This window comes from Sorex fumeus, unplaced genomic scaffold, assembly GCF_029834395.1.
Source record: "Sorex fumeus unplaced genomic scaffold, SorFum_2.1 ptg000047l, whole genome shotgun sequence".
NCBI classification, from domain to species: Eukaryota; Metazoa; Chordata; class Mammalia; order Eulipotyphla; family Soricidae; genus Sorex; species Sorex fumeus.
In genome coordinates, this window is record NW_026606104.1 from 17,365,735 (window position 1) to 17,392,279 (window position 26,545).

The 26,545-nt window shown below is 39.3% G+C and overlaps 1 protein-coding gene across 2 annotated transcripts in view; it reads left to right on the forward strand.

Annotated features, from left to right (window-relative positions):
* The window catches only part of LOC130031920 (uricase), a 39,243-nt gene that overhangs the window by 4,781 nt on the left and 7,917 nt on the right, over positions 1-26,545 (forward strand). For both annotated transcript variants that reach the window (XR_008793714.1, XM_056123482.1), the window contains exons 2-6: positions 6,264-6,482; positions 9,590-9,706; positions 9,807-9,885; positions 23,921-24,104; positions 26,107-26,230. Coding sequence is in view for 1 of the 2 variants with exons in the window: in XM_056123482.1 (XP_055979457.1) it covers positions 6,264-6,482; positions 9,590-9,706; positions 9,807-9,885; positions 23,921-24,104; positions 26,107-26,230 (723 nt within the window). In the remaining variant the exon portion in view is untranslated. The remainder of the gene's footprint in view (positions 1-6,263; positions 6,483-9,589; positions 9,707-9,806; positions 9,886-23,920; positions 24,105-26,106; positions 26,231-26,545) is intronic.

The window sequence follows — 26,545 nt, forward strand, 5'->3', positions numbered from 1 at the left end:
TGGAAAGAGGACTATTTATTAATTTTTAAGTTTTTTCAATTGATTGAAGTATTTTATTTATAATACTATTCATGATGGTTGTCTATGTACAATTTAGCACCACACTCATCATTAATGCACCTAACAATCCCAAAATCCTTTTCTTTCTTTTGCCTGGTCAAAAAACACTCATCTTTGTGAATCAGATCTCTCTGTGTATTGTCTTCAGGCTTTTGTTGCTACCTTGCTGTATATCTTTTAGTTACACATATAAGGGAGATCATTCTATATCTATTATTTTCCTTCACTCAGAATTGATGGGTATAAAATGTTTTAAATGTTGTAGAAATATAAATACCTGAAGTAGCATGGATCATTCCTCTCCTTTTGTTGAGATAAGAATTTATCTTTTCTCTTCCTAGTTGTGGAGGGGTTGTTCTTCAGTTGTATATGGATGAACCAATGATTCATCAGTTGTATATGGATGCTCCAAGTATGAATACAAATCATTTCTGAAAAGCAGGGGGAAAGAACATACCATTGAGGTAGTGGGATGTATCATCTGTTTTCTCCTTCTTCCTTTTTCACATAGATACTGTGTAGCCTTTAAAGGTGACATTCCAGGCCAGTCCTTTAATCCTTGCACCGTCTCTCCTATCTAAGGGACCCATTAAATGTATATGTTTCCATAAAATTATCTTCTGATCCATTTTTTGAGGGATCCATTAATTCTTTGTTGTTGGATTTCTTGTCCCCATCCTAGAAAAACCTGAGGTCCTTCTTCTAGTTCGTGATTCCAAGGCTGTTGGTGCAGTGGAAAAGTAGCTGAGAAAATCAGCATTTCCACAGTGATGAATTTGTTTTCCTTTGTAATTGGTAGAATTATGAAAATAACATTAATACTTTTAAATGGAGTCCTCCTTATATAATAGACCACTTTCTCTCCCATAACTATGCATGTGACTTGCTACACTGTTTTTAAAACATCTGCTTGATAAATTCCTTTAGAGTCACACTTTCAACAGAACTTAAGGCATATCTGCTCCCAACCTGAGTAGCAAAAATAAACCACTCTGTAGTCTGAAGCACAATGACATTTTCTACTAGGTATCAATATTTTTCATTTGACATTTAGTAGTTTCTAGGCAGCACAAAAAAAATACCAGCTGCTTCTGTCACTGTTATTCATCATTATTGTTCCTATCATTATGTATTGTTAAGATCCACCAAAGTGATATTAAAAATTGTTCATATGAGTACACTTCTTTCTCTTATGAGTTCAGCATTTTCCCCTGAAGTCTTTTTGTTCACAAAGACCTATGAAAGTAGGAAAAGGGAAAACCTAGGTAGGGAAATAAAAGGCCGTCCATGGCACATTCTGAAGACGGAGAGATGGTCTCCATGCACAGTTCTCCCATCTAACCTGGCACACTGCAACTAAATTGGTGCTTGGAGATGTGTGATGTATCTGAAATATCTAGCACATTCTTAATTCTCTCTTGTGAAAGGCAGAAATGATTCTTACAAGATGATCACCTAAGGCTTAGTAGAAAATTTTAGTCATTTTACAATTTAAGTTTATAAAAGTTTTTCCTTAGTTTTCCCCTAGTTTTTCCTTACATCAAATCTGTTTCCTGGGACTTCTAGAGGGATGATAGTCAACATCACTTTCAGGGGGACCTGGAAGCAAGAAAACATCAATGTATACAAAATTCACTTAAAATCTCTGAGAATTTCTCTGAGATTACTTGCAGGCAAATAATGATTCCCCAATCTCTTATATCTCAAGACAAGCTCAAGAAAAAATGTTTTTTTCTTTGTGTAATATTGCTGTTATTCATCATTATTGTTCCTATCATTATATATTAAGACCCACCAAAGTAATATTAAAGATTGTTCATATGAGTATACTTCTTTCTTATATGAGTTCAATATTTTCTCATAGTTTCTCATATTTTCTGGAAAAGAGCAAAGCCTGCTGATATTTTGTCTAGAGTATTACTCTAAGTAATTGACTTTTTTTGTTCAAACCATGCAAGTCTGAGGAACAAACCAAGGATAAGCCTAGAAAGAAATAGGCTGTGTCATGGTGAGTACTCTGATTTTATCACCAGGCCTCCGAATTGAAGTGTACATAGGCATTTATCCCTGAGAGTAATTGGAAGAACCCTTGGGCACAAAAACTTAGTTGTTCTTGGCATTTATAGCTAACATTTGTTGAACACCTATTATTTTCCCAGCCTATATTTTTATGGTTTTTCTTCTACCATTCTGACAATCTGAAAAGTGGATTGTTATCTACTATTATTCCTATTTTAGAGTTGGAGAACTATGTCTCCGTTCACAAAGCTAATAATTGTCAGAACACATGCTCACTCTTGGCCTGCTTAGCTCAGGAACGCAGAGTCCATCCTCTCAGACACATGACCATCCTCCTTCAGAGAGCAATGTTGTGTTTTACTGTCGAGTTATCTTGAACTTAGATCTCGATACCATACTCTGTATCATACCCAATATGGTTCTGAAACCCACTTCTGATTTCCTTATCCACGGGACTTTTTATGGAGGAGAATAAACTCAGTTCTTGTCCTGGCCAAGATTTGTTCTAGGAGGTTCTATTGCAAACCTCTTGACTCTCACACACTATTATTGTTCAATTCTGCCTCAGCCTCAGGTGGTCATGTCCTCTTAATTCTGACTCATTGCTCCGTCAACTTGATGACTCAGGTTTTGCTGGGGTGCCAAGGCCTCTCTAGAGGCTTGAAAAGGAGCACTGACCTCCCTGACGTGTATCATGTAGGAACCCCAGGTGGGTGGGCTGGGTTGGAGCACTCTGTCTTAGTAGCAGTATGCACACTTTGTGTTGCGTCACTGACTCTGCTCAATCCTGCCCATCCTGGGCTTTGTTCTCTGGTGGTGCCTGTGATTGCCAGGCTGTGGTGCTCAGAAGGGCAGAAGGTACTTTTCCATGGTCAAGGGAAGAGGAACGTCCTGATTGGGGTTCAGGTGAAGAGAATTTTTCTGTATTTTCAGCATTTTCCTTAACTCTTCCGTGTCATCACTTCACAGTGTAAGTGGTGGTAAAATGTTTGCTCATTCAGTACATGTTTTTAAGGCACCTGTTTATGTTCTAGACCCTGTGCTCTGGGGTTGTCATGACAACTAGGATAAAAATTGTTCTTTCTTTCATAGTTTATCATTTTTTGAATGATTCATACACATGACGAGTAGATTGCAAACAATTTGATAAAGACTCTGGTAATGCCATAACAGAATATTTTGAGAGCACATAACAGCATGTCTTCTGTGGATTTAAAGGGCTTGCTGGGGGGCAGATAATTGGAAGAAAGTGACTTGAAGGATGGCTAGAAGAAATTAGGCAGATATAGAGGTTAGAGGTCAACTAATAAGGAAAATCAGACTTTCAAGAACGAAGGAATAGGATCAGAGAGGTAGTACAAGGATTAAGTTGCTTGGCTAGTCTGCAGCTGACCCCAGTTTCATCCTCAGCACACATATGGTCCCCCAAATACCACTTGGAGTGATCTCTGAGCTCAGATAGTACTAATCCCTAAGTGTGAGCTTTCCCAGGTGCGAACCAGACCCATGCCCCCTAAAAAAGATAAGGAATGAATACAACTTTAAAGGCCCACAGGTAGTAAAAGCAGACAGAAATTTAGCAGCCACAAAGAGCTGAGCACAGCTGAGGCCAAGTTTGAAATAGAATGTGGCATGGTGTGAAGCAGGAGAGGTTAGTAGAGTGATGATATGAAGGTTGTGCAGTCTCAACTTTCTGTGGGTCACACAGTGACCCACCATAATTTGGACAATAACTGGCAAGAGAAATAATCTACACTCGGCTATGCTCATGGATTATTCCTGGTTCTGAGCTCAAGGATCACTTCTGGTGGGCTTAAAGAACCATATGGGGTTCCAGAGATGGAACCCAGTTCAACCAAGTGTGCTATCTGCTGTATTATCTTTCCAACCTTGGAGTAACTTGTTTTGAATTCTATTATGGACTGGGAGTGATAAACAATCTCATAGTACTTATTTAGGTCTTGGAGCATCCTCATACAATTTAGGAGCTCTAAGTCAGTGAAGTGTCTCCTTATTACCTTGGGTTTCCATGGGAGTCCTGTGGCTCAAGACATACCAGTATTTCCCCTACTGCTTCTAGCAATTTCCCCACTCAGAAATCTGGTGCCCTGACTCCAGGTCTACTTCTGCTGCTGCCTCTACAACCAGGTCTGACACATTCATAACTACTAAGATTGACCTCACCGCACCACTCGGTATTAAGGACCGAGCCTGCACTTTCACATTGACCAGCAACCCTACTAGTAGGTGTGGTTAGTCCATTGCATAAGAGACTCAGAGACATCAAATGCCTTCTCCCAAGACCCAAAGCTGTGAGAGTCAAGGGAGAATTTGGACCTGGTTTGTTTCCAAAGCTACTTCATGTACTTAACAGCACCTCTTTATCTATTGGTAGTTATGATTAGGCTCTTTTGCATTTTCTTGGTACTTGAGATTTTCTTATTGATCTTTTCCCGAGGAGTCAAGATCTTAAGCTTGGGTCGGAGGGTCTTGTTCTGTTTTTCAGCCATAACTGGCAGTGCTCAAGGGCTTCTTTCAGTTCTGTGCTCCAGGTTGCTCCCAGAAATTCTAGGGGTGTGGGACCATATATGCTGGGGATGGAAGCTGGGCCTTCTCTAGTTAAATCTGCACTCAGCACATGGAGCTGTTCCTCTAGTACTGGTTCACAGATTTTTGAAGGGCTTCACTAAGAACTATTTTGGGGAGTCTTCTCCAAGAACTAAATGTGTCCTTCCCACATAGGAAGGACTCAGTACAGGTAGCACAACCCTCACGAACATGTTTGGAGATCAATTTGAAGCATGTTCTTCCAGGCTTTTGCTCAAGTCGACCTCCCCTTTCCTACATTGATTAAGAATAAGTTAAAATAATAGCTTCTAAAAAAAGAAAAAGCAACTTCAAATTCTGACTTTGACTAGTATTTTTAAATTTCTCCCAGAGAATTTAGTGATTAAAAAAAAAAGAAATGTAAATGTACTGTTAGATCTCCATTGGCCTATTTGCAGATATCACCCAAAAACAATTAGCAGGTGAGATACCTTCTTCAACACCAAGGCAGATTCACTGCTCACTGTTTTTGAGTTACTTTTACATTATCATTTTAATGTTCAATTCTAAATAAAATAGTGTTTCTGTTCCTCGGCTTCTGCCCTTTATTTTCAAAACACTGATAAAGCTGGAATCTGTCTCACAGATTCTAACTGTAGGGATGGATGTTTTTTGCTAGCAAGGGTTCTGGTTTCAGACAAGGGCACTAATGAATCAATTACAAGGCTCTTATTAAGTGTCTCCTAGCTAAAAGCATAGCTTTTCCTGCAAAACCAGACGGCCCTTTTTGTACTCTTGAAAGTAATCTGGACCCATCACTTATTACATTTATTATGAGCAGCAAGGAGAAACAATTTTCAAATTGTTTTTATTGATCTTGTTGTATTTTCTACTGAATAGGACTCTCTATAAAAAAAAGGAGATATAGTGAATTCTGATTAACATAGTGAAAATATTTTGTTGAAGAAAGATGTTTTTAAATAGTTTATAATAATACACAATTTGGAGTCAGCAGACCTGAACATGAAGCCTGACCTTCTATTTTTCTTTTATAAAACATTTTTTAAGTTTTTTAATTTTAGGCACCATGATTTACAATGCTGTTATGATAGCATTTTATGCATACAACATTCCAATATCATACCCTTTACCAGGTAAACTAAGTGTACTCGTTCATGTCCCCACCATGGTAACATCGGCCACTTACTTTCCTAGCTATGTGAACTAAACTGAGGATATCAGTTTCCCTTACTGTAAGCTGGGAATAATAATATTTCATAAACATATAACAATGAAATATTATTTCATATATAAAATTGAAATATATTATATTTTATATAACATATTTTTCATATATAACAATGAAATATTATTTCATTGTTAAACGGACTAGATTTAGCAATTTGTTGTGTGAACTATTATCATCTCCCTATATTTGGTAATCAATTTATATATTTTCATCTGCTCATTATCTTTTCTCCCTACCACCCCCATTTCTTCTTCAGGATCTTGCTTTCATGAATACTCTAAATTTTATTTTCTATAATTATGTGTCAAAACAAGGCTTCAAGAAGTTTCAGCTGAAGTTTTGCTTCCATTTAACTTCTTTCAATCAGATGATTATGTTTTCATTGCAGAATGATGAAGTGGAGTTTGTCCGAACTGGCTATGGAAAGGATATGGTAAAAGTTCTCCATATTAGGCGAGATGGAAAATATCACACCATCAAGCAGGTTACAACATCAGTGCAGCTTACTCTGAGCTCCAAAAAAGATTACCTGCATGGAGATAACTCAGATATCATCCCTACAGACACCATCAAGAACACAGTTCATGTCTTGGCAAAGTTAAAAGGGGTATGTGTTTTTTTTGTTTTGGTTTGTTTTGTTTTCCAGATACTGTCTTCCTTAAAGCTAACTCCACTACACTATAGCAGGAGTCTATTAGTTTTTCTTTAGTGGAGGTGGGATGCTGAGGATTCAACTTAGGGTGTATATTCACATTGAAGTCATAGGAATTTTTTTTATTCTGTTCTAAAATTCTCAACCTTACAGAAAAACTTGCTTTAAAAACAAAAACAAAGCAGAACAAAAAATCTTATCTCAGGGCTGGAAGATGACCAGTGACTTTCAGAGCTTACCTTACAAGTAAGAGGCCGTGAATGGAAACTTTGGTGCTGCCAGCTTGAATAAAGTGGCCCTAACAATTCCAGCAAAGACCCCTAACGAGGATGAAAAAGCATATCTCTTTGTTCTTTTCCCTGGGTTCTCAACCTGATTTCAGTGAGAATCTATGTGACAATTTTACATATTTCTTAAGTAGCATCTTTGGCAAAACAAGGTCCCGCAAGGATTTCAGAATAGAATTTAACACATTTGTTATGCATTCCTTTGAGTCATATTATACTTTTCCCCCCTTTTAGGATGGTGTGCATTTATAGAAAAAAGTGCTATTTCTCTTTCGGGTATTATTATAGAAGAAAAGTTTGTGTATAAGATGCACTTTGAAATCTATTTATCCTATTTTTAGTGTCATAATTTTTCCAGGTCCCTGACCACTTATTTGCTCTTCAAAGGGGTCTTGTATTTGTTTGTAGCTGATGTTTTAACACATCCAGCTTATTTATTTGTTTGTATGTTTTTGATAGAAAAATGTATTATTTATCTTCCTGGTGTCAATTAAGAATAAGTGAACTATATTGGGCCCTGAGCAGATTTCTGACAATTCAAGAAAATAATTATTTTAAATATCTGATTAGTCAATTTTTATTTAATTTATTTGGACGGATTCCCCAGTGGTGTTCAGGGATTCCAGGGGTCACTTCAGGCAATACTTAGCCGGCTACTCAGGTCCTGAGGTGCTGAGGATCACTAGGGCCTGACCTTGTGATGCTGGGAAACCATGTGGTATGGGGGATCAAACTCAAGCTGGGCATGTGCAACCTTCCCCTGTACTATCTCTCTTAGCTGGATATTTTTCTTTTTTTAATTTTTAAGAAGTCTCATAAGACAAAAAAATATAATCGAAAAGAATATTTTCTTATGCTTATGTAAGAAATCCACATTCATAGTGCATGAAAACTGAAGTACATTTTTCTGCTAGGCCTGTCTCCAACCAGAACTTTCCTTGCCAATCAGAATGGCCCACCAAGTATGAGTAGCACTCTAGAAAAAGGCATTGCTCTCTTTAAAAAATATTTTGAAAATAAGCTTCTGTCCTGTCCTGTGACAGAGCTAGGAAACAGATTTTGTGGACTGTGAGAACTTAGACATGGGTCTTAATAGTAATTTAAATTTATTCATTCTAGTTAAAGTGTCCATTTCCCTCCTTCCTTGCCTGCCTTGCCTGCCTGCCTGCCTTGCCTGCCTGCCTGCCTGCCTGCCTGCCTGCCTGCCTGCCTGCCTGCCTTCCTTCCTTCCTTCCTTCCTTCCTTCCTTCCTTCCTTCCTTCCTTCCTTCCTGCCTGCCTTGCCTGCCTTGCCTGCCTGCCTGCCTTCCTTTCTTCCTTCCTTCCTTCCTTCCTTCCTTCCTTCCTTCCTTCCTTCCTTCCTTCCTTTCCTACTTCCTTCTTTCTTTCTTTCCCTCCTTTCTTACTTATTTTTTGGGGACCATACACACAGTGACTCAAGGCCTACTGCTATGCATTCGGATCACTCCTGGTGCTCCAGGGAGCATATGGGATGCTGAGGTTGAACTTGGGTCAGTTACATGCTAGGCAAGTGTCCTAACCTTAAGGCCCTATATATATTTTTTTATTCAAACTGGGACACTATTCAGAATAAAATAAGGTGCTATCAATAATGATTTTGGAATACTTATGGAATCATTACATAATACTCATGCAATTAGCACTGTAGCATTGTCCTCCCGTTGTTCATCGATTTGCTCAAGCGGGCACCAGTAACATCTCCACTGTGAAACTTGTTACTGTTTTTGGCATATTGAATACAACACGGGGAGCTTTCCAGGCTCTGTTGTGTGGGCGGGCTACTCTTGGTAGCTTGGGGGGCTCTCTGAGAGGGACAGAGGAATGGAACCTGGGTCGGCTGTGTGCAAAGCAAACACCCTACCTGCTGTGTTATCACTCCAGGCGTGCAATTAGATCACAATAATTATAGGAAAAGCCGTAAAATAATCAGTCAACTATGCTGGAGCCATAAAATATTGTGTAGAAATCAACTAACGTAAGGACTCTGTGTTAAGGTAAGGAGCTGCTGTGTGGGTGGAAAGCTGGGATGGTTTATACAATACCTACATGCGAGGCCAGGAAGCTGATGTTTTTCCTTGGAAAATGAGATGGCCCATACCAGCCTCAGAAACAGACCTGAGTGTTAGATAATATACTGTATAACTGTAGGTGAGCTCACTGTGAGGAGAATCTGAATCTGAGGAGAACCAGTTTGTTTCTCTGTTGAATCATCTCCTGTAATGTGTATTTCTTTTTAAAGCAAGAAGGAACTGTCTCACATTGCAGAAGGACCAAATGCATCTCCCAAGAGTCCTTTCTTGGGCCTAGAAATTACTCAGTGGTTAGAATGCCTGCCTTGTAGGCCCGAGACTATGAGTTAAATTCCTGGAGCTCAACAGCCCTCAAGCCTGAGCTCCAATCCCTGAGGTACTGCGAATTTGCGATCCCTGTGAGGCTAATTGTTACTCTATTGCACCTCCCACAAACAGATTCGTGTGAGCACCGGAACTAAAATTTGTGCCAAGAACCTATCCGCACTGCAACCAGAGTATCTAAGCACCAAGCGAGAGTGACCCTTAGTTATGGCAACAGCATGAGAGATGGGGAGGGAAAAGAAAAAAGCAAATAATTCTCATGCTAATTAAATTCTTTTTTTTTTAAATACTACGTATCTCTGAGATTTTCAAGGGTATTTGAATTTTATTTTTCAATGGGGTGTTTTTAGTTTTGATTGCTAGCATTTTGATTTTTCCCTTTTTTGTTTTTTTTTTTTCAGATCAAAAGCATAGAAGTCTTTGCTCTGAATATTTGTGAGCATTTCCTTTCTTCTTTTAGCCACGTCACCCGAGCTCACGTTTGTGTGGAAGAAGTTCCTTGGAAGCGTTTTGAAAAGGTTATCTCACTCATTTGTGCCTCTCTTTAGTTACAGAAACTGACTTTATGGCATATGCTAAAATTTTACTGAAAATACATTTTTTTCCTCTAATTTTCAGAATGGAGTAAAGCATGTCCATGCATTTATTCACACTCCCACTGGAACGCACTTCTGTGAGGTTGAACAGATGAGGAGTGGTGAGAAAATATTTTTCATACTTTGATTCTGCAATAGCTATTTTTTTTTCCTTCTCCTAAACAATTCTGTTCATTAACTCTGAGGAAAACAGTAGAGAATTTTCAATCTGAAATGGTGATTATCATGGTTGACTTGGCTGATATGAAAGAGCCATTTAATTTTTTTATCTTAAAATACAAAAATAAAATAGTACATTTTGCAACATACCTGGGGGTTGCATGAAATAATTTTTCTTAAGTTTTAACTTGAGTCACAGTGCTTTACAGTACTCTTAACAAGAGGGCTTCATGCATACAACATCCTCCACCTCCAACTTCAGTGTGACCTTCACTGCACCATCCCCCGACCCCCGGCTTGTCTTGGAAAGCTTGGCTCTGTAGACCAAATCTTAGGCTCTGTTGCTTCTGACCATGGAATAGTCCCTTGCTAGTCTCCTTTATAATAAACTAAAATGATTTTATTTCCCTATTTTGAGGTGAAGGAAAAAAATGTTCCCGTTTAAGAGCAAACCAAATCTCTGAGTTTCTGACCAGTGATAAAAAGGTAAAGGCCCTCCCGTTGATCGTCGATTTGCTCGAGCGGGCCCAGTAACGTCTCCATTGGAGACTTTGTTGTTACTGTGTCTGGCATATCGAATACTCTCGGTAGCTTGCCGGGCTCTCCGAGAGGGGCGGAGGAATCGAACTCGGGTCGGCCATGTTGGCTGCGTGTAAGGCAAACGCCCTACCCACTGTGCTATCACTCCAGCCCGATCAGTGATATATATATATATTTTTTTTTAATTTTATTTATTTATTTATTTATTGAATCACTGTGGGAAAAGTTATAAAGCTTTCAGGTTTAAGTCTTGGTTATGCAAATATCAAACACAATTCCCTTTACCAATACTTATTTTTCACCACGGGCTGGAGCGATAGCACAGCGGGTAGGGCGTCTGCCTTGCACACAGCCAACATGGCCGACCCGAGTTCGATTCCTCCGCCCCTCTCGGAGAGCCCGGCAAGCTACCGAGAGTATTCGATATGCCAGACACAGTAACAACAAAGTCTCCAATGGAGACCTTACTGGGCCCGCTCGAGCAAATCGATGATCAACGGGAGGGCCTTTACTTACTTACTTACTTATTTTTCACCACAAAGAACCCCAATAAACCTCCCGACCCAACCATCCCAATGCCTGTGAGGCAGATGAATTCTAGTTAACACTCTATCTACTTTGACTAGATGCATTGTTTCGACAAAAGATGCACCATTATTATTTAGACTTCACACCCCCAAATCAGACATGCTGAAAAGACAATGTGAATTTGTTTTGTACGGCTGGTCACAAGAATCAAATGATGTCTGGATTTCTGGTATTTTACTTATTAACTCTGGAAGTATTTCTGCTGAGAGTCTGATAATTATGAGATTGGTTTCTGTGCTCTGGAGCCATGGCTGTGCAAGAGAGCTGCTGGGGGGGGGGGGCAACTCGTGACCTCGGTAGGACTTGAAGGATGAGCCGAGAATGCCCCCCTTTCTATGAGGTTTCAGTCGCCCCATAATAACCAGCTCATACCTGGCTTTCCACAAAGCTCCCAAGCGGCTGCCATCTTTCTTTCCAGAGGGAAGAAGGCAGAAGGGACCAACACCCTTTCCCCTTCGGGCAGACATGGTGGCGTGGATTAACGCATAGTCTATTTACTTTTCTGCTGCAAGCTGCTGGGCTCTGCCTTAAGTCCTTGTGCTTCTGGAGCCATGACCGTGTCGGAGAGCCGCTCGTGGGGGGCAACTTGTGACCTCGGTAGGGTGTGAAGGACAAGCTGGGAACATCCCCCTTCCCATGAGGTTTTAGTCGCCCCATCACAACCAGCTCATACCTGGCTTTCCACAAAACTCCCATGCTGCTGCCATCTTTCTTTCCAGAGGGAAAAAGCCCAGTGATTTTTTTTGTAATACACAATTCTATAATTACAATAACCTTTAAGAAAATATCTACTCAATAACAATCAAGTTTCTCTAACATTTTATTTGTATGATAATAGTTATTCTAATTACTATAAAAAGGATATTATTTAAATGGCAATAGTTATTATATCATTTTATTAATCAAATAATTTTAAAATGAGCCATGGAACAGAATGACCATATAGATCTTAATAGTGGCTATGATTGAACTTAACACTTTTTTTTTGCTTTTTGGGTCACACCTGGCGATGCACAGGGGTTACTCCTGGCTCTGCACTCAGGAGTTACTCCTGGCGGTGCTCAGGGGACCATATGGGATGGCTGGGAATTGAAACTGGGTAGGCCGCGTGCAAGGCAAAAGCCCTACCCGCTGTGCTATCTCTCCAGCCCAACACATATTTTTAATTGCCAAGTCTTGTCTTTGAGAATTGAGGTTGTCAGAGAATGATTCAATAGTTGACTAAGATTTAGTTTAGAAGACCTCTAAAAATCAAGGAGCTAAGCATGGAAGAAATGCCTCTGTCCTGATGCAAAACAAACTTTAATGATCATTATAAATTGTGTGTACCTTGTATTTTTCCTTTCCTATTTTATTTTCCTCTCCTCTTCTTCTCTTTCCTTTGTGTTCCTTGTTCCTTTCTTTTCTTTTTCCTTTCTATAGCTTTTTTTGTTTGTTTCTTTCTTTTGCCCACACGGCAGAGTCTGGCAAACTCCCCGTGGTGTACTCAATATGCCAAATACCAGTAACAATGATGGGTCTCATTCTCCTAACCCTTGGAGAGCTTTTAATATGGCACTTTTTAAAAAATCTCAGGGCTAGGATGAAGGAGAAGTTACTGGGGCCTGCTCGAGGCAATCGACAAACAACAGGATGGTCGTGATTGTGATCGTGATCTTTCTTTTGGGAGCCACACCTGGTTATGCTCAGGGTTACTCCTGGTTCTGCATCCAGGAATTACTCCGGGTTGGCAAGGCTACCATCGTACCTATATTTAATCAAATAATTTTTAATTAATCAAATAATTTTAAAATGAGCCATGGAACAGAATGACCATATAGATCTTATTAGTGGTTATGATTGAACTTAACACATATTTTTAATTGCCAACTCTTGTCTTTCGGAATTGAGGTTGTCAAAGAACGGTTCAATAGTAACCATTGAACTTCTCTTTTTTCTCTAGCTTTCTAGTAAGAATCAGAGGCGACATCTCATAAATGTTAGAAATACTGTAGGGTTAATTAATATAAGTCCTTTCTTTTATGCATTCTAGTGCATAAACTAAATTATAGATATAGCCAGGTCCTTCTCAGTGTTTGATTAATGGTTATGAAATTATTACCATATAAAGGAGACTAAATAACTAGCTGTTGAATTAAGTTGAAAAGATTAAGTCTTCTGTTTTAAGTCTTCTAAATGTGTAGTCTAGTGATAAATTAGCTCTCTGACGTGTTTATTAATTCAAATGCAATTCCTTGCCCTTCCTTTCCCTTCTTCCTTCCTTATTGACTTAGGTATATGACTTTAGCAAAGAGATAAAGGCTTCCTGATTTCCCTAATCATAATAACTACAATCATAACATTATCGACTCTAAACCAGCACTGCTCAGCAAAAACATAACATAACTCACATTGTGTGTGTGTGTGAAATGTGGGGCTTCACACATGCAAACAAGCACTCCACTATCCCATCACGATAAGTATCCCATCCTCCTACACTCCTAAAATTTATGCCAAACACAGTAACAACAAAGTCTCATAATGGAGACGTTACTAGAACCGCTCGAGAAAATCAATGAACAACGGGAGGACAGTGACAGTGACAGTGACACAATAGAAAAGCAAAAAAAATTATTTCATTAATATTTTGTGTGATATGTACAAAATACATAACCATGTAATAATATAAAATTATTAATAAGATATTTTTAAGTGAAGACGTTGTATGTATTTTGTATATAGAGTATAGCCTAATTCACATTTATTGAATACCAAGTGCTCAATAATTACCTGTGGCTAGTGGCTACCAAATTGGTTAGCTAAATCATTTCAACTAACTTTTGCAATACTTAGAACATTTTTTATTCCACTTTCAATTCTGTAAAATAATGAGTGGGACTAGAACTAGCTTTGAGAAATGCTGATTTTTAAAATGAGAGAATTTATAGATGAAGCTTATGTCTTTCTTTGTAATACTAATGATTCAACGATGATTTTGAGAACATTTCTATATATTAGGGGTTGTATATTTTGAGATGAGTGAAACACTCTAACAATAATGAGTTTTCAGAAACACTCTAACAATATTAAATTTTCAGTATCAGTTTTCAGTTTTAAATAGTAGATATACATTATATATATTATAAATATATATATAGTATGACTGTAACATATATACAAATGTATGCCTATATTTATAGTTTGTGGGTCTATAAACAAAGAGGTACAGAAAACCATTTATCCCTAGGATAATCTGGAAGCCTTGATAGGGGAGCAAATTTTCTAATAGACTTTTTAAATTTTAACTGAGAAAATGACTTGGGTAAAACAGCATAGAGTATGTTGAATAAAGAAAAGAGATTATAGCTAAAAGGAATGAACACAAGAATTATAAAAGAGAAGAGGGTAACTAATGTATTTTGAATACTGATGACATGGCATGCACATGTATATGTGCACGTTTGTGGCATGTCAATTAGCATACTGAGCAACTAATTTTAGTGTAGGAAGAGGAATTTGAGGAATGGTAACAAGTGTGAAGGTTCTAGTTCTTAGGATGCAAGGCAAAGAGATAAAAATGAAACATTTTGAAAGAACTAATATGCCCTAGTAACTAGATGTGGAGGCAGTTTTGCAAGATAACTAAACCCACAAGTCTTGGAATCAGATTGCACTGCATTTGAATTTGAGGTCCACTGTTTAATAACTTTGTAACTATGACCAAGTTACTTAAACTTTAGTGTTTTTTTTAAATCTGTAAAATGGAGAAGACAAGGTTTACCCCAATAATTGTTCAGAGAATAAAAAGAAGTATTAATATATTTCCTTTAATTAATTAATTAAATTGGGGGGCTGGAAATCAGCTCAATAGTCTGAGAGCATGCTTTTCATGCAGGAAATTGGTGTTTGATCCCAAGTATAACATGTCACAGTGCCTGGAGTAGTGCCTGGAGCAAGACCTGATCCAGGGGGAAAAAACTAAAAGAAATAAAAGCACTTGGTAGAGTACACAGAAAATAATTCTTAAAACTATCATCATAATCAAAACCATAATAATAATCACTATTATTTTAGAACAATAATAGAGAACTAGAGAAGGTTTGTGTATATGTATGCATGTGCGTGTATGTGTGTGTGTATACTTTAATAATTCTAATATAGTTTATAGTGAGCTGAATTGGCAAGAGGAAATAGTGAGATCTATGGAGACATCACAGAGATGAAGAAATGATATAGTTTGAGCTAAGGCAGTGGAAATAGAGATGGAGAGATTACAATGTTTGAGAGGCATTTCTGAAGAGATTTCAATAGGTCTGAACAGTTGAGTAGTTAAAATTGTCTGAAAGATTCTGGCTATTGTAAAGAGTGCTGCAATGAACAAACAATTGCAGATGTTACTTCGACTATACATTTTTGCCTCTCTGGGATATATTCCCAGGAGTGGTATTGCTGGGTCAAATGGGATCTCAAATTCTAATTTTTTGAGAATCGTCCATACTGTTTTCCAAAAGTGGTGGACCAGTCCGCATTCCCACCAGCAGTGAAGGAGGGTCCCTTTCTCGCCACATCCGCGCCAGCACCAGTTGCTTTTGTTCTTTTGGATGTGAGCCAGTCTCTGTGGTGTGAGATGATACCTCATTATCTCATTGTTGTTTTGATCTGCATCTCCCTGATGATTAATGATGTAGAGCATTTTCTCATGTGCCTTTTAGCCATTCGGATTTCTTCTTTGCAAAAGTTTCTGTTCATTTTCTCACCCCATTTTTTGATGGGGTTGGGTGCTTTCTTCTTGTGGAGTTCAACCAGTACCTTGTATATCCTTGATATCAACCCCTTGACAGATGTGTATTCAGCGAATATCCTTTCCCTTCTGTAGATTGTCTTTGTATTTTGGTCACTGTTTCTTTTGAGGTGCAGATAGTCTTAAACTAAGACTATCTTCTTAGTTTAAGATAGTCTCATTTGTCTATCTCTGTTTTCACTTGCTTGGCCAGTGGCATGACATCTTTGAAGATACCATTAGCTTCAATATCATGGAGGGTTTTTCCAACTTTGTCTTCGATGAACTTTATGGATTCCATTCTGATGTTGAGGTCATTGCAGCACTCTTTACAATAGCCAGAATCTGGAAAAAAAAACCTGAGTGCCCAAGAACAGATGACTGGTTAAAGAAACTTTGGTACATTTACACAATGGAGTACTATGTAGCTGTAAGAAAAGATGAAGTCATGAAATTTACATACTAGTGGTACTACATGGAAAGTATCATGTCAAGCGAAATGAGTCAGAAAGAGTGGGATAGACACAGAAAAATTGCATTCATCTGGGGAACATAAAGTTACATAATGGGAGACTAACACCCAGGAGTGGCCAAGACTAGTACCAGGAATTTTGCTCCATGACTTGGAGGCCAGCCACACGTGCTAGGGGAAAAGGAAGCTCAGATAGAGAAGAGAGCATCAAATAAAGGATGTTGGGAAAATCCTCCCAGGATGGGAGAAGCATGCTGAAAGTAGACTGTAGACCAAAAATGATTGCCACTCAATGCCTCTATTGCAAACCACAGAACCCAAAAGGAGAGAGAGAGAACAAAAGGAAATGTCCTGCCACAGAGGCAGAGTGGGATGGGGGAGGGTGGGGGGTGGGAGGGATGCTGGGACCTGTGGTGGTGGAGGATGGGCGCTGGTGGAGGGATGGGTACTTGATCAGTGTATAACTGAAACCCAAGCACAAAAATTTGTAAGTCTATAACTGTACCTCATGGTGTTTCACTAATAAAAAATTAATTAATTAAAAAACAAAACAAAAAATAAAATATCAAAAAAAATAATTGAAAAAATAAAATTGTCTGAAAGTCAGGAACCCGGGAGATCTTAAGAAGGAGAATATTGCACTAGAAAATTTTCAGGTGAAGCTGGTGAGTTTGGGAATGAAGAATAGAGCCACATTTGAAGACCATCCAACAGAATGGTCAGTGAGGCTGGGGAAGTAAGGAGAGGGAGAAGTTATTCCAGAAAAACATATACAAAAGGAATAAAAAAATTGAGACAGTTTATTTCTGGGAACAACCCTAACTCATAAGGACTGTGTTTAAAGAGAGATGGAGAGAGAGAGACAGAAGAATGGTCAGAGATAGAGAGAGGATTGGGTAAAGAGAAGTCATAGAAGCAAAAAATATATATATATAGATAGATACTTTAAGAGAAGGAAAGTTATTTGGATAATGAAATGTTTTAAAAGGACAATATACAGTGGTTCTTTACAGGAAATGTGCAGCTTTTTATCAAAGTTTAGTTCAATGTGGGGAGAGGAGGTATCCAGGAAGTTATTTCAGAATCCTGTTTGCTGCATCTATACAATTTTCATCTTTGTGTGTGTGTGTGTGTGTGTGTGTGTGTGTGTGTGTGTGTGTGGGGTCACCTTGAGAATAGATCCAAGATCAGAGTGAAGTTTGAAAAGTGCAAAAGAAGGATGCAAAGTCTCTCAGGCTTGTTGGCACGTATAAAAGCTCAATCACAACCACACTTACTGGGAAGGAAGTTGGAAAACAGTCTAGTCCTGTTCCCAAGAAAAGGAAATAGATTTGATACACTGTGTGAAGTTTTGCTACAGAGTGGTTAAACAAAATAAGTCAGATGGAAAAGGACAAATATTAGGTGACCTGGTATAGATCTCGGGAATTGAGAGAAATAAGCCTTGGCTTTGGATTACAAAACTGAGATGACCAAACAGTATGGGGAGAGCGGGGAGAATAAATGGAGAGGCAGATAGAAGTGACATAAACACCGGTGGTAGGCCTTGGGCTCTTTGGTTGGTGAGGTGTGGTAATTGTGTACCTCAAAATAATTAGCTTTAACAGGGTAAGAGCTAGTACAGTGGGTAGTGAGATGTCTTGCCTACAGTTCACCCAGATTCAACCCCCAGCACCACATATGGTCCCTCAAGTACCACCTGGATGACTCCTGATCAGAGAACCAGGAGTAAACCCACAGCACCCCTAATTGTGGCCCAAAATCCAAAACAGCAAAAGTCCATAACATTAACATGATTATAAACTTGTTACCAAAAATACAATCATACTTCTTTTTTTTTTCTTAAAAAAGAAAAAGAAGCTTGGGTTTTAAAGTATGTGTAATTTCAGAAATCATGTAGGTTGCAAAAATCTCTCACTGTTGACAAGAGTCTTTTAGCAGAGCCCTAGAAATGGGAAGCGGAGCAGCCAAAAACAGGGTTCTTTATAGAGGAAAACATAAACTTGTTTGTACAGAAATCATCAGGGGCTATCAGGAGGCTAAATTCTAGTCAGCTGGCTATTGCAGGGGGAAAGATTTGTCACTACTACTCGGCAAGGCTTCATCTTTCTGCAGGAGCTACCATGCCGAAGGGGATTGCTGAGAACTGTGGCTGAGTTCTGGAAGCTCTAGCCTCATTCTCCAGGAGTCCAGTCCCCCATGAGAGCAATCAGGGTTGGGTAGGGGGAAAGATGTTTGTTGCCTTGAGCATATGCACAAAGAGTGCACAAACCTATGTGAGTGTGTCCATCTTCAAGTGTTGTGTCTATGCACATGACATTTGCTCTCTGCTTTTCTTGAAGAGTAGGACTCTAGGTTCTTCTTGTACTAACTCTTAACTTCTAATTTAGTTTCCAAGAGCTAAAATTACAGATGCTCTGAGATGAGTTCGAGCACATTTTTTTTTTGCCATAAGAAAAGTTCTTGGGTGTGGGGACATAGTTCAAAGGACTAGTGTACACACACTGCATGCCAGGGATCTGGGTCTGATAGGCTGAGCACTCAAGGACCAACCCCCAAACAGTGAGAAGGGCATAGGCTCTGAGCACTTCAAGGTATAGCCCCACTCCAACATATCCCCCCCAAAAAAGAGAAAATGCTCTTGCATAACTGAGAAAAATTATCATCATCACACATACAAACCCTCATGCACTACCTCAATACACACAGAAATTCCCATGGTGAAGGCTGTTGTTATATGCCTTTGAAGTGTTATATGGCTATAACTTTTCATTTGGTAGGTAACTGGCTGGCAGGGTGGGAATTTCCCTCTTCAAATTCACGTGCTAAATCATATACTTAGCCCTGTAGCTCCCAAAAGGGAATTTTCACAATAGGATGTGTAATTGAATTTTTTTTCTGGTGGACTGAATTCATTCTTATCAATGTAACAGATATTTACATAAAGACAACTAAATCTCAAGCACCATGTTGGGTCCTTACAATTGCTATGAAACTCCTGTTACACTATTTTAAAACTATGTCATTAAGAGCTTTTAGCCATTTCAAAGCCTGCTAGTTCTATGGGAGAATCTGGAAAAGATAAATTTGTTCACCCAAAGAGATGAGGGTTGGTGTTATATTTGGGACTTCCCAAGCTGTAGGAGAAATAAGTACTGAATGGGTGGTGTAAGATCTTGGTATGGGTATTATACAGAACCTGGATCTTCCAGAATTTTTCCTCTCTTACATCTCTGTGAACTATAAGCTTAATTTGTAGCCATTTTAAGCCATACAAGTTTAGCTTGGCTGCTATTGTTGGAATGACTCCCTGAAAAAATTGAATTAGTAATTTGAATGAATTTGGCTCTCAAATCACTCTATTTAAATTATAATGATTCTTTAGTATTAGATGTCTTCCAATCTGATACTAATTAATAAAAATTCAGCTAAGACACAGCAAAGAGGAAAAATGGAAATCTCAAAAAATTATATATGTGTATATATATATGTATATCATCTGACTGATAAAAAGAAATTTACTGATATAGGAATTACGAAGGAGGAAAATTCTAAGACTAATAACATGGAAATCTTATAGATGTATATATTTAAGATGTATCAAGGTGCGTCGATGAAGAAAGTGAGATGTGGAAGGTGAGAGATCCAGGACAGAAATGATACTACAAAGGAGGCTATTTATGACTTTTGGTGTCAAAGCAGAGGCATATTTACCTTCCTCTAAAAGAAAAGTCCTTGGCAAATACAAGGTCTTTTAAATGGTTCTCAAACCCCACCTAGATGTGCAAGAGACAGGTTAAGATGTCCACTCTCCTTATCCAGAGTGGCAGCACAGATGGACCTTTCACTCTCCCTTCACGGGCTAAGTGGACTCTAACAGGAAAATGATATTTAATTGATCTTCACTTTTTCTAGCACTTTACAAGTTTGAGGTTTTCTACTAGAATGATTTAATATAGTTCTAAAATAGCCTCCAGCTAGCTATTTATGTCCTTTTCGGAGGTGTTAAATGCGGAAGCAATTATCCTCTTCATGACAAGATTTTTTTTTCTTAGCTCAGTAGAGCTTTGTGCCTTGTGACACCTGATGCGTAGGTAAGGCGTTGAGCTGATTTTCTATTAATTCCCAGTGAGTTTCTTTCACTTCGAGAGCTAAAGGGTAGGATGTATGCTTCTCTGAGAGATAAACCACAATCTGTTAAGTGTGTAGGAGGACACTAAAAGCTAGAAAAGATTATGTAAATGCAAAGTGAGATGTAAAAAACTTGCTTTTTGCATTACTCCATAACCAAGGCAGAGAAGGGGGAAAAAGCTGATTAAGTGGTTTGATGGGAAGTAACCTAGAAAAGGACAATCTTTTTGGTTGACTAGCTTCTTGTTAGTCTAAATTGGAATCTTTTTTTAGAGTATGCAAGGCATTATATTTTTAGTTGATGGATGGGTTCATGGATTTGAAAGGCTCAGGTTCTTGCCAGTGTTGAGGAAGTTGGGATATTGCCAACAGGGTTGATAAAATAAGCTCTTTGATTTCATCCAGAGTGTTTAATGTGTGCCAAGAAAAATTTTTTTTTCATATTCAAAGGGAATAGTTTTCTATTGTTGTTCAGAGAATGATGAGCTCACCAGAGAGGATAGTTTGCAAGCTGCCGAAATGGTGGCAATAGTTAATTGTCTTTGGGAAAATGAGACATTTCATTTTGTGTAAAACTGGGGATAAAGCATGTTAGAAAAAATGCATCTGTTTTTTTCATTTTCAGATTCAAGCAAGAAAGCAGCCATCGTTTCAAAGTTGCCCAGCCAGACTGACACTCCCCTAAGATCAATAAATCTCATCCCAGGACTAGTGGGGGATAGAAATGGCACATCAGAGCAAGTTTTCAGAACTCACTATGTTTCACTTTGTGAAACGTAGTGAATATTTACAGGTGGTTGAAGTTGATAAGAAAACATCAACTAAGGCCAAACCATCATAATAGTTTGTATGCAGCATTTCTTATGCAACAGCTATTGCATAAGATACTTATTCTAAGACATCTGTTGACTCTAGGAAATAGGTATTATTTCTGTCTCCATTTGAAATATGAGAAAATCAAGGTAGAGAGAAGTTAAGCAATTTTCTAGGGGTGGGGTATGAGTTCTCATAATCAGGAGGACAATGGGGAGAGCACTGATATTTGAATTCAGAATATCTGAGTCCAAGATGCAAAGACTCTGTAGGTCTGTGTCCAGAAATTCTTGGACAGAGACAGGAGGAGCCAGAGTGTGATCAGCTAAAATAGATGCTGGTCCACCAGGCCAGCTGTAGCAAATAAATATGGAAGAGGGGAAAATTGCCTTTGTTTCTCCTTTACTTCTTTATGCCCCTTCAAGGTCAGCCATGTTGGCTGCATGCAAGGCAAATGCCCTACCACTGTGCTATCACTTGCACAGCAGCAGGGCGTTTGCCTTGCACGCAGCCAACATGGCCGGCCCAAGTTCAACTCCTCCGCCCCTCTCAGAGAGCCGGGCAAGCTACCGAGAGTATCTCGCCCCCACGGCAGAGCCTGCCAAGCTACCCGGGACGTACTCGATATGCCAAACACAGTAACAACAAGTCTCATGATGGAGACGTTACTGGGCCCGCTCAAGCAAATCGATGAACAACGGGAGGGCCGTGCTCCTTCAAGAATTTCACTACTTGTTCCCATTCCTGATGATCAACCCATGATTCATTTCTTGGAATTCTTTATCCCCAGTCCCCAGAGGGTCTTACAACTGGAAGTAGGTTATATTTGTGTATGAAAATTTAAGGGATCACTCCTTTAAGGGGTCTTTGAAATTTCATTAGGAAAATAATTAAGAATTGAAAATTTTCAAGTTACTTTTGGGCAATTTCTAAAATGGACACTTTCAGTTTTCCTTCCAGAGCAATGGCTATGGTATTTTTTTAGGCCAGGGGCTATTTGAGACCCTTGAAACATGTGGTGGAATAGGAGGTGGAAACTTCTTTGTTTCCTAGGAAGGTCTTGTATTGCAAAGAAATGGGAGCATAAAGGAAGGAGAAAGCATTGCATGGAATCTCATAACCAGTGCATTCAGACTCCCCCCTCTCTCACATTGTCGTCATGTGAGTATGGGCAAGTGATTAATAGTCACCTGGATGAAAACATTTCATAAATACAACTGTGAGGACGAAGCTCCCATAAAGTCTAAAATAATGAGCAACAAAACATGAACCAACAGTCAAGACTTCTTAGCTAATATAAGTTCCTGTTCCCTTTCCTCTTCTCACACTGTGAATATTGAGCTAACGTAGTTGGGTGACCAGGAAGGGGAAATAGTAAAGAAGGGTGAAGAACAACCAGGTGGAAGAAAATGAGACTATGTGAGATACTTAATCCGTGATGTGAGTCAATCTTATACTCACTCATTCTTTCATTTGACAGAAACATACTGATTACTTCGCAGTTTTCTCAGACTTGAGACAGACTCACTTGCACCAGCTCTGCGCTGCATTTACAAAGGCGGATGTTGCCAAACTGAGTATAAACACATAGAATTTGATAAACCTGGTCAGTGGAAGGCATTCAGGCATGCTGTTATCTTTCTCTTGATCCTTCTTCAGATATGGCTTCCATGAGAATTTGATAATGTGAAACAAATGATAATTTTCTTTTTTATCATATTATCCCAGAAACTTATGGTAAGAAAACCCTGTTTAATCTGCATATATTTAATCAGCAGCTTTATCACAGACTATGGCCATTTCTCTATCTCTCTCTTTCTCTCTCTCTGTCTTGTCTGTCTGTCCTCTCTCTTTCTCTCTCTCTTTCCTTCTCTCCTTCCCCCTCTCTAGTAGGTACACACAAATGGCTGAGAAAACAACAAACTGTAGTTCTTATTTACCTATTTCTGAAGCTCCAGCTTCTGCTTTACCCATAGTAACTAAAATCACTTAAGTGCCATAAGCCACTGGATTATTAAATACAGGGTTGGAATTTAATTAGGGATTGTGAGTTACAGTCTCATTCTTCAGCAAGGCCATATACAACATAGGCCTGACATAAGGCCTGACACCTCCAACCCTTGACTTAAGACTAGTTTTGCTGAGCTCACAACCACCAGGGAACCGAGATCCCATCAGGGTCTGGCAGTGATTGGATTCATTGCTAGTGTAAACAATCAGCGCGAGGGCTAGTTCCCAGCCCACTCCCCTCTCCCCCATAAAGAGAGTGACAGTATCAGAGAAACTGCTCTTAACGTGCTTATCAATTAATATCAGCATGATTAGCTGCCAAATCATGTGGAGCTCAAAATGTAGGAGGGAATTTGTCCTAGAATACCCCTTCATGTAATTTCATGAGAATATGTTTATTTCTGTGGCTTCAACACACCACAGAGGTTTATTCTCTGATCTTCGTTGTCTGAAGACTGTGAGCCAGGCAATCAGGACAGAGGAAATACACATTATCTTCCTCACTTGCCTGCAGTGGAGAAAGGATGGCAGAAAACCTGGAAGTAACCTAGTTCATATGCAAACATACCATGTTGTGAGGGCCTGGATCCTCAGGGTGAGGCATCAGTGAGAAAGCATTCTTTTGTTTCTGACTTTCTACATTTTTTTTCTCCCCTTAAAACAGGCTCTCCAGTCATTCATTCTGGAATTAAAGACCTCAAGGTCTTGAAAACAACCCAGTCTGGATTTGAAGGATTTATTAAGGACCAGTTCACCACCCTCCCTGAGGTGAAGGATCGGTGTTTTGCCACCCAGGTGTACTGCAAATGGCGTTACAGGAACAAAGACGTGGACTTTGAGACCGCCTGGTACGCTTGTGTGCTAGGGCCTGTGCTGACCAGGAGTGGGGCAGTGCCTGCCCTTTTCCCTGTGGGCAGTTCATGAAGCCTTAGATCTAAAAGGGAAACCTAGAGGCTATTCAATTCAGCTCCTTCCTGCTGGAGGAGAGACACTGATCTTACTTTGAGTTAAGAAACTGGCACATGATTCTTTGATGCTATTGGATAACGTAACTGGAATGGACCATTTAATTTCTTGATCCTCTGCTCTTTAACTGATATTTGTGTGAACATTATTATATGTCAGAATCATCTGGAGGACTTGTTAACATGCAAATTACTAGGCCCCTTGTCAGAGATTCTGATTCTACAGATGTGGGGCCTAAACAAAATTTACATTTTTCATCAAAATGCTCAGTTGATACTGATTTTGCTGTAGCAGAGGCCATTCTTCAAAAAACACTGTATCAGGGGCTGGAGCGATAGCACAGCGAGTAGGGTGTTTGCCTTGCACACAGTCAACCCAGGTTCAGTTCCCAGCATCCCATATGGTCCCCTGAGCATGGCCAGGAGTAATTCCTGAGTGCAGAGCCAGGAGTAACCCTGTACATCGCTGGGTGTGACAACCCCCCCCCCAAAAAAAAAAGGGAAAAAACATATCAGGTGAGGATGATCTTTAGTACTTCTGCCTCGTAGGAGAGGCAGAGAGATCTAAATGAAGGTTACCAAGTAGTCTCAGTTTGCTAAGGATTTTCAAACACTGAAAGCTCCATATCTCAGGAAATCTCTTGATCCCAGGAAAACTGGGATAATTGGTCACTGTAGGACAATGATATGACACCCAGAACTTCTTTGTAAATGAAAAATGTGAAAGTAGGGTTATGATTTGTAGAATCTTTCATAAATTGTAATTAGGTCTCTGAATTTTTTTCAATCAAACATTTTTGTTCATATCTTTGCTGAAGTTTTAATTGTTAGAAGCGTTTATAATGTGATGCTCTGGAATTTGTTTTTTTCCTCCCCCACCCCTAGGGGGATACCCCAGCATCTCTCCAGCTTCCTCCCACCAGCATGGGTTTGTTCTACTCCTTTTACTATGTGATAGGTTCTAAAAACGCTGAAAAAGAACCTCATCTTGATGGGGTTTTTTTCTTTTTAATTTCAAGTGTTTCACATGGGTTCTGTCTGGTGTACTTATATTACAAAGAGCAAGAATTTGGGGATGCCAAACTCAGGGTACTAGTTAGACCTCCCTCTATAGAGAGGTTCTTAGAATGATCATTTCACATTTAAGCTCAGATTTCTCATCTATCTGTGTAGAAATTGTGGGTAAGTACAGAACTTCCTGCAGGTATTTTGGCAAAAACCAATGAAGTACTCTGATAAAAATACTTTACGCAGGGTCCAGGATGATAATACAACAGGCACAGCATTAGTTTGCCTTGCATGTGGCCAATCTCGCTTCTATCTCTCACAGCCTATGGTCTACCTAGCTGGCCAGGAGTGACCGCTGAGAGCAGAGCCAGAAGTAAGCCCTGAGCACAGCCAGTTGTGGCCTCAAAACAAAACCAAACAAACAAGCAAAATATTCAACACAGGGCCTGTGACGGAGCCCCCCTCACACACACATACACCCTGCCCCTGGCCCCAACAGGCAAACACACACACACCACCATCGCCATGTAGTAATTCAAGGAACAAGTCAAACTGAGAAGGATGGTTAGAAATTTGGGGAATTCTCTGTAGATTCTTCAAACATAGAAGTTTTGTTGAACCCTCAGACTGTGTTACAAAGATTGCTTAGTGATGTGTGTTGTGTGTGTGTGTATGTGTGTGTGTGTGTGTGTAAGAGAATGAAGATCATAAATTGATCATAAATTATTTTTATTTTATTTTGTACAAGACACTGATCTCTTTTAAAATAAGCAATAAAATTGTCTTCTGGAAACTATGAAAGTCACAGTGACTTAGCTTTATAATGCATTCCTGAAAGCCCACACTGAGAGTTTTCAGTTTCTTTTCTGGGTTTCAGGGCCACTGTTCGAGACCTGATACTGATGAAATTTGCTGGCCCTTATGATAAAGGAGAGTACTCGCCCTCTGTCCAGAAGACCCTCTATGATATCCAGGTGCTCTGCCTGAGCCAGATTCCTGAGGTATGTTTTGTCACTTGCCATTCTGAAGACAGAGCAAACTTGTGTCTCCCGTCAGCTCGGAGAAAGAGTTGAGAGTTAAAATAAGAAAGTGGAAGACACATGAAAAATGACATCTGCTGTTGTTCAAAAGCTTGTTATAGGAAGTGAGAAGAGAGTGAAAAATGGAAAAATCTGTCCAACCTGAAAACACAGACCACTGCTAGAGTTCCTTCGTTTTGTTGAAAATTCTGAGTCTCTTCAACTTGAACACTCTGGTAGAATTTAAGCCTCCTAGTCAGAACAGTCAAGTGTCCTGAAGGAGGGACAATTAAACCA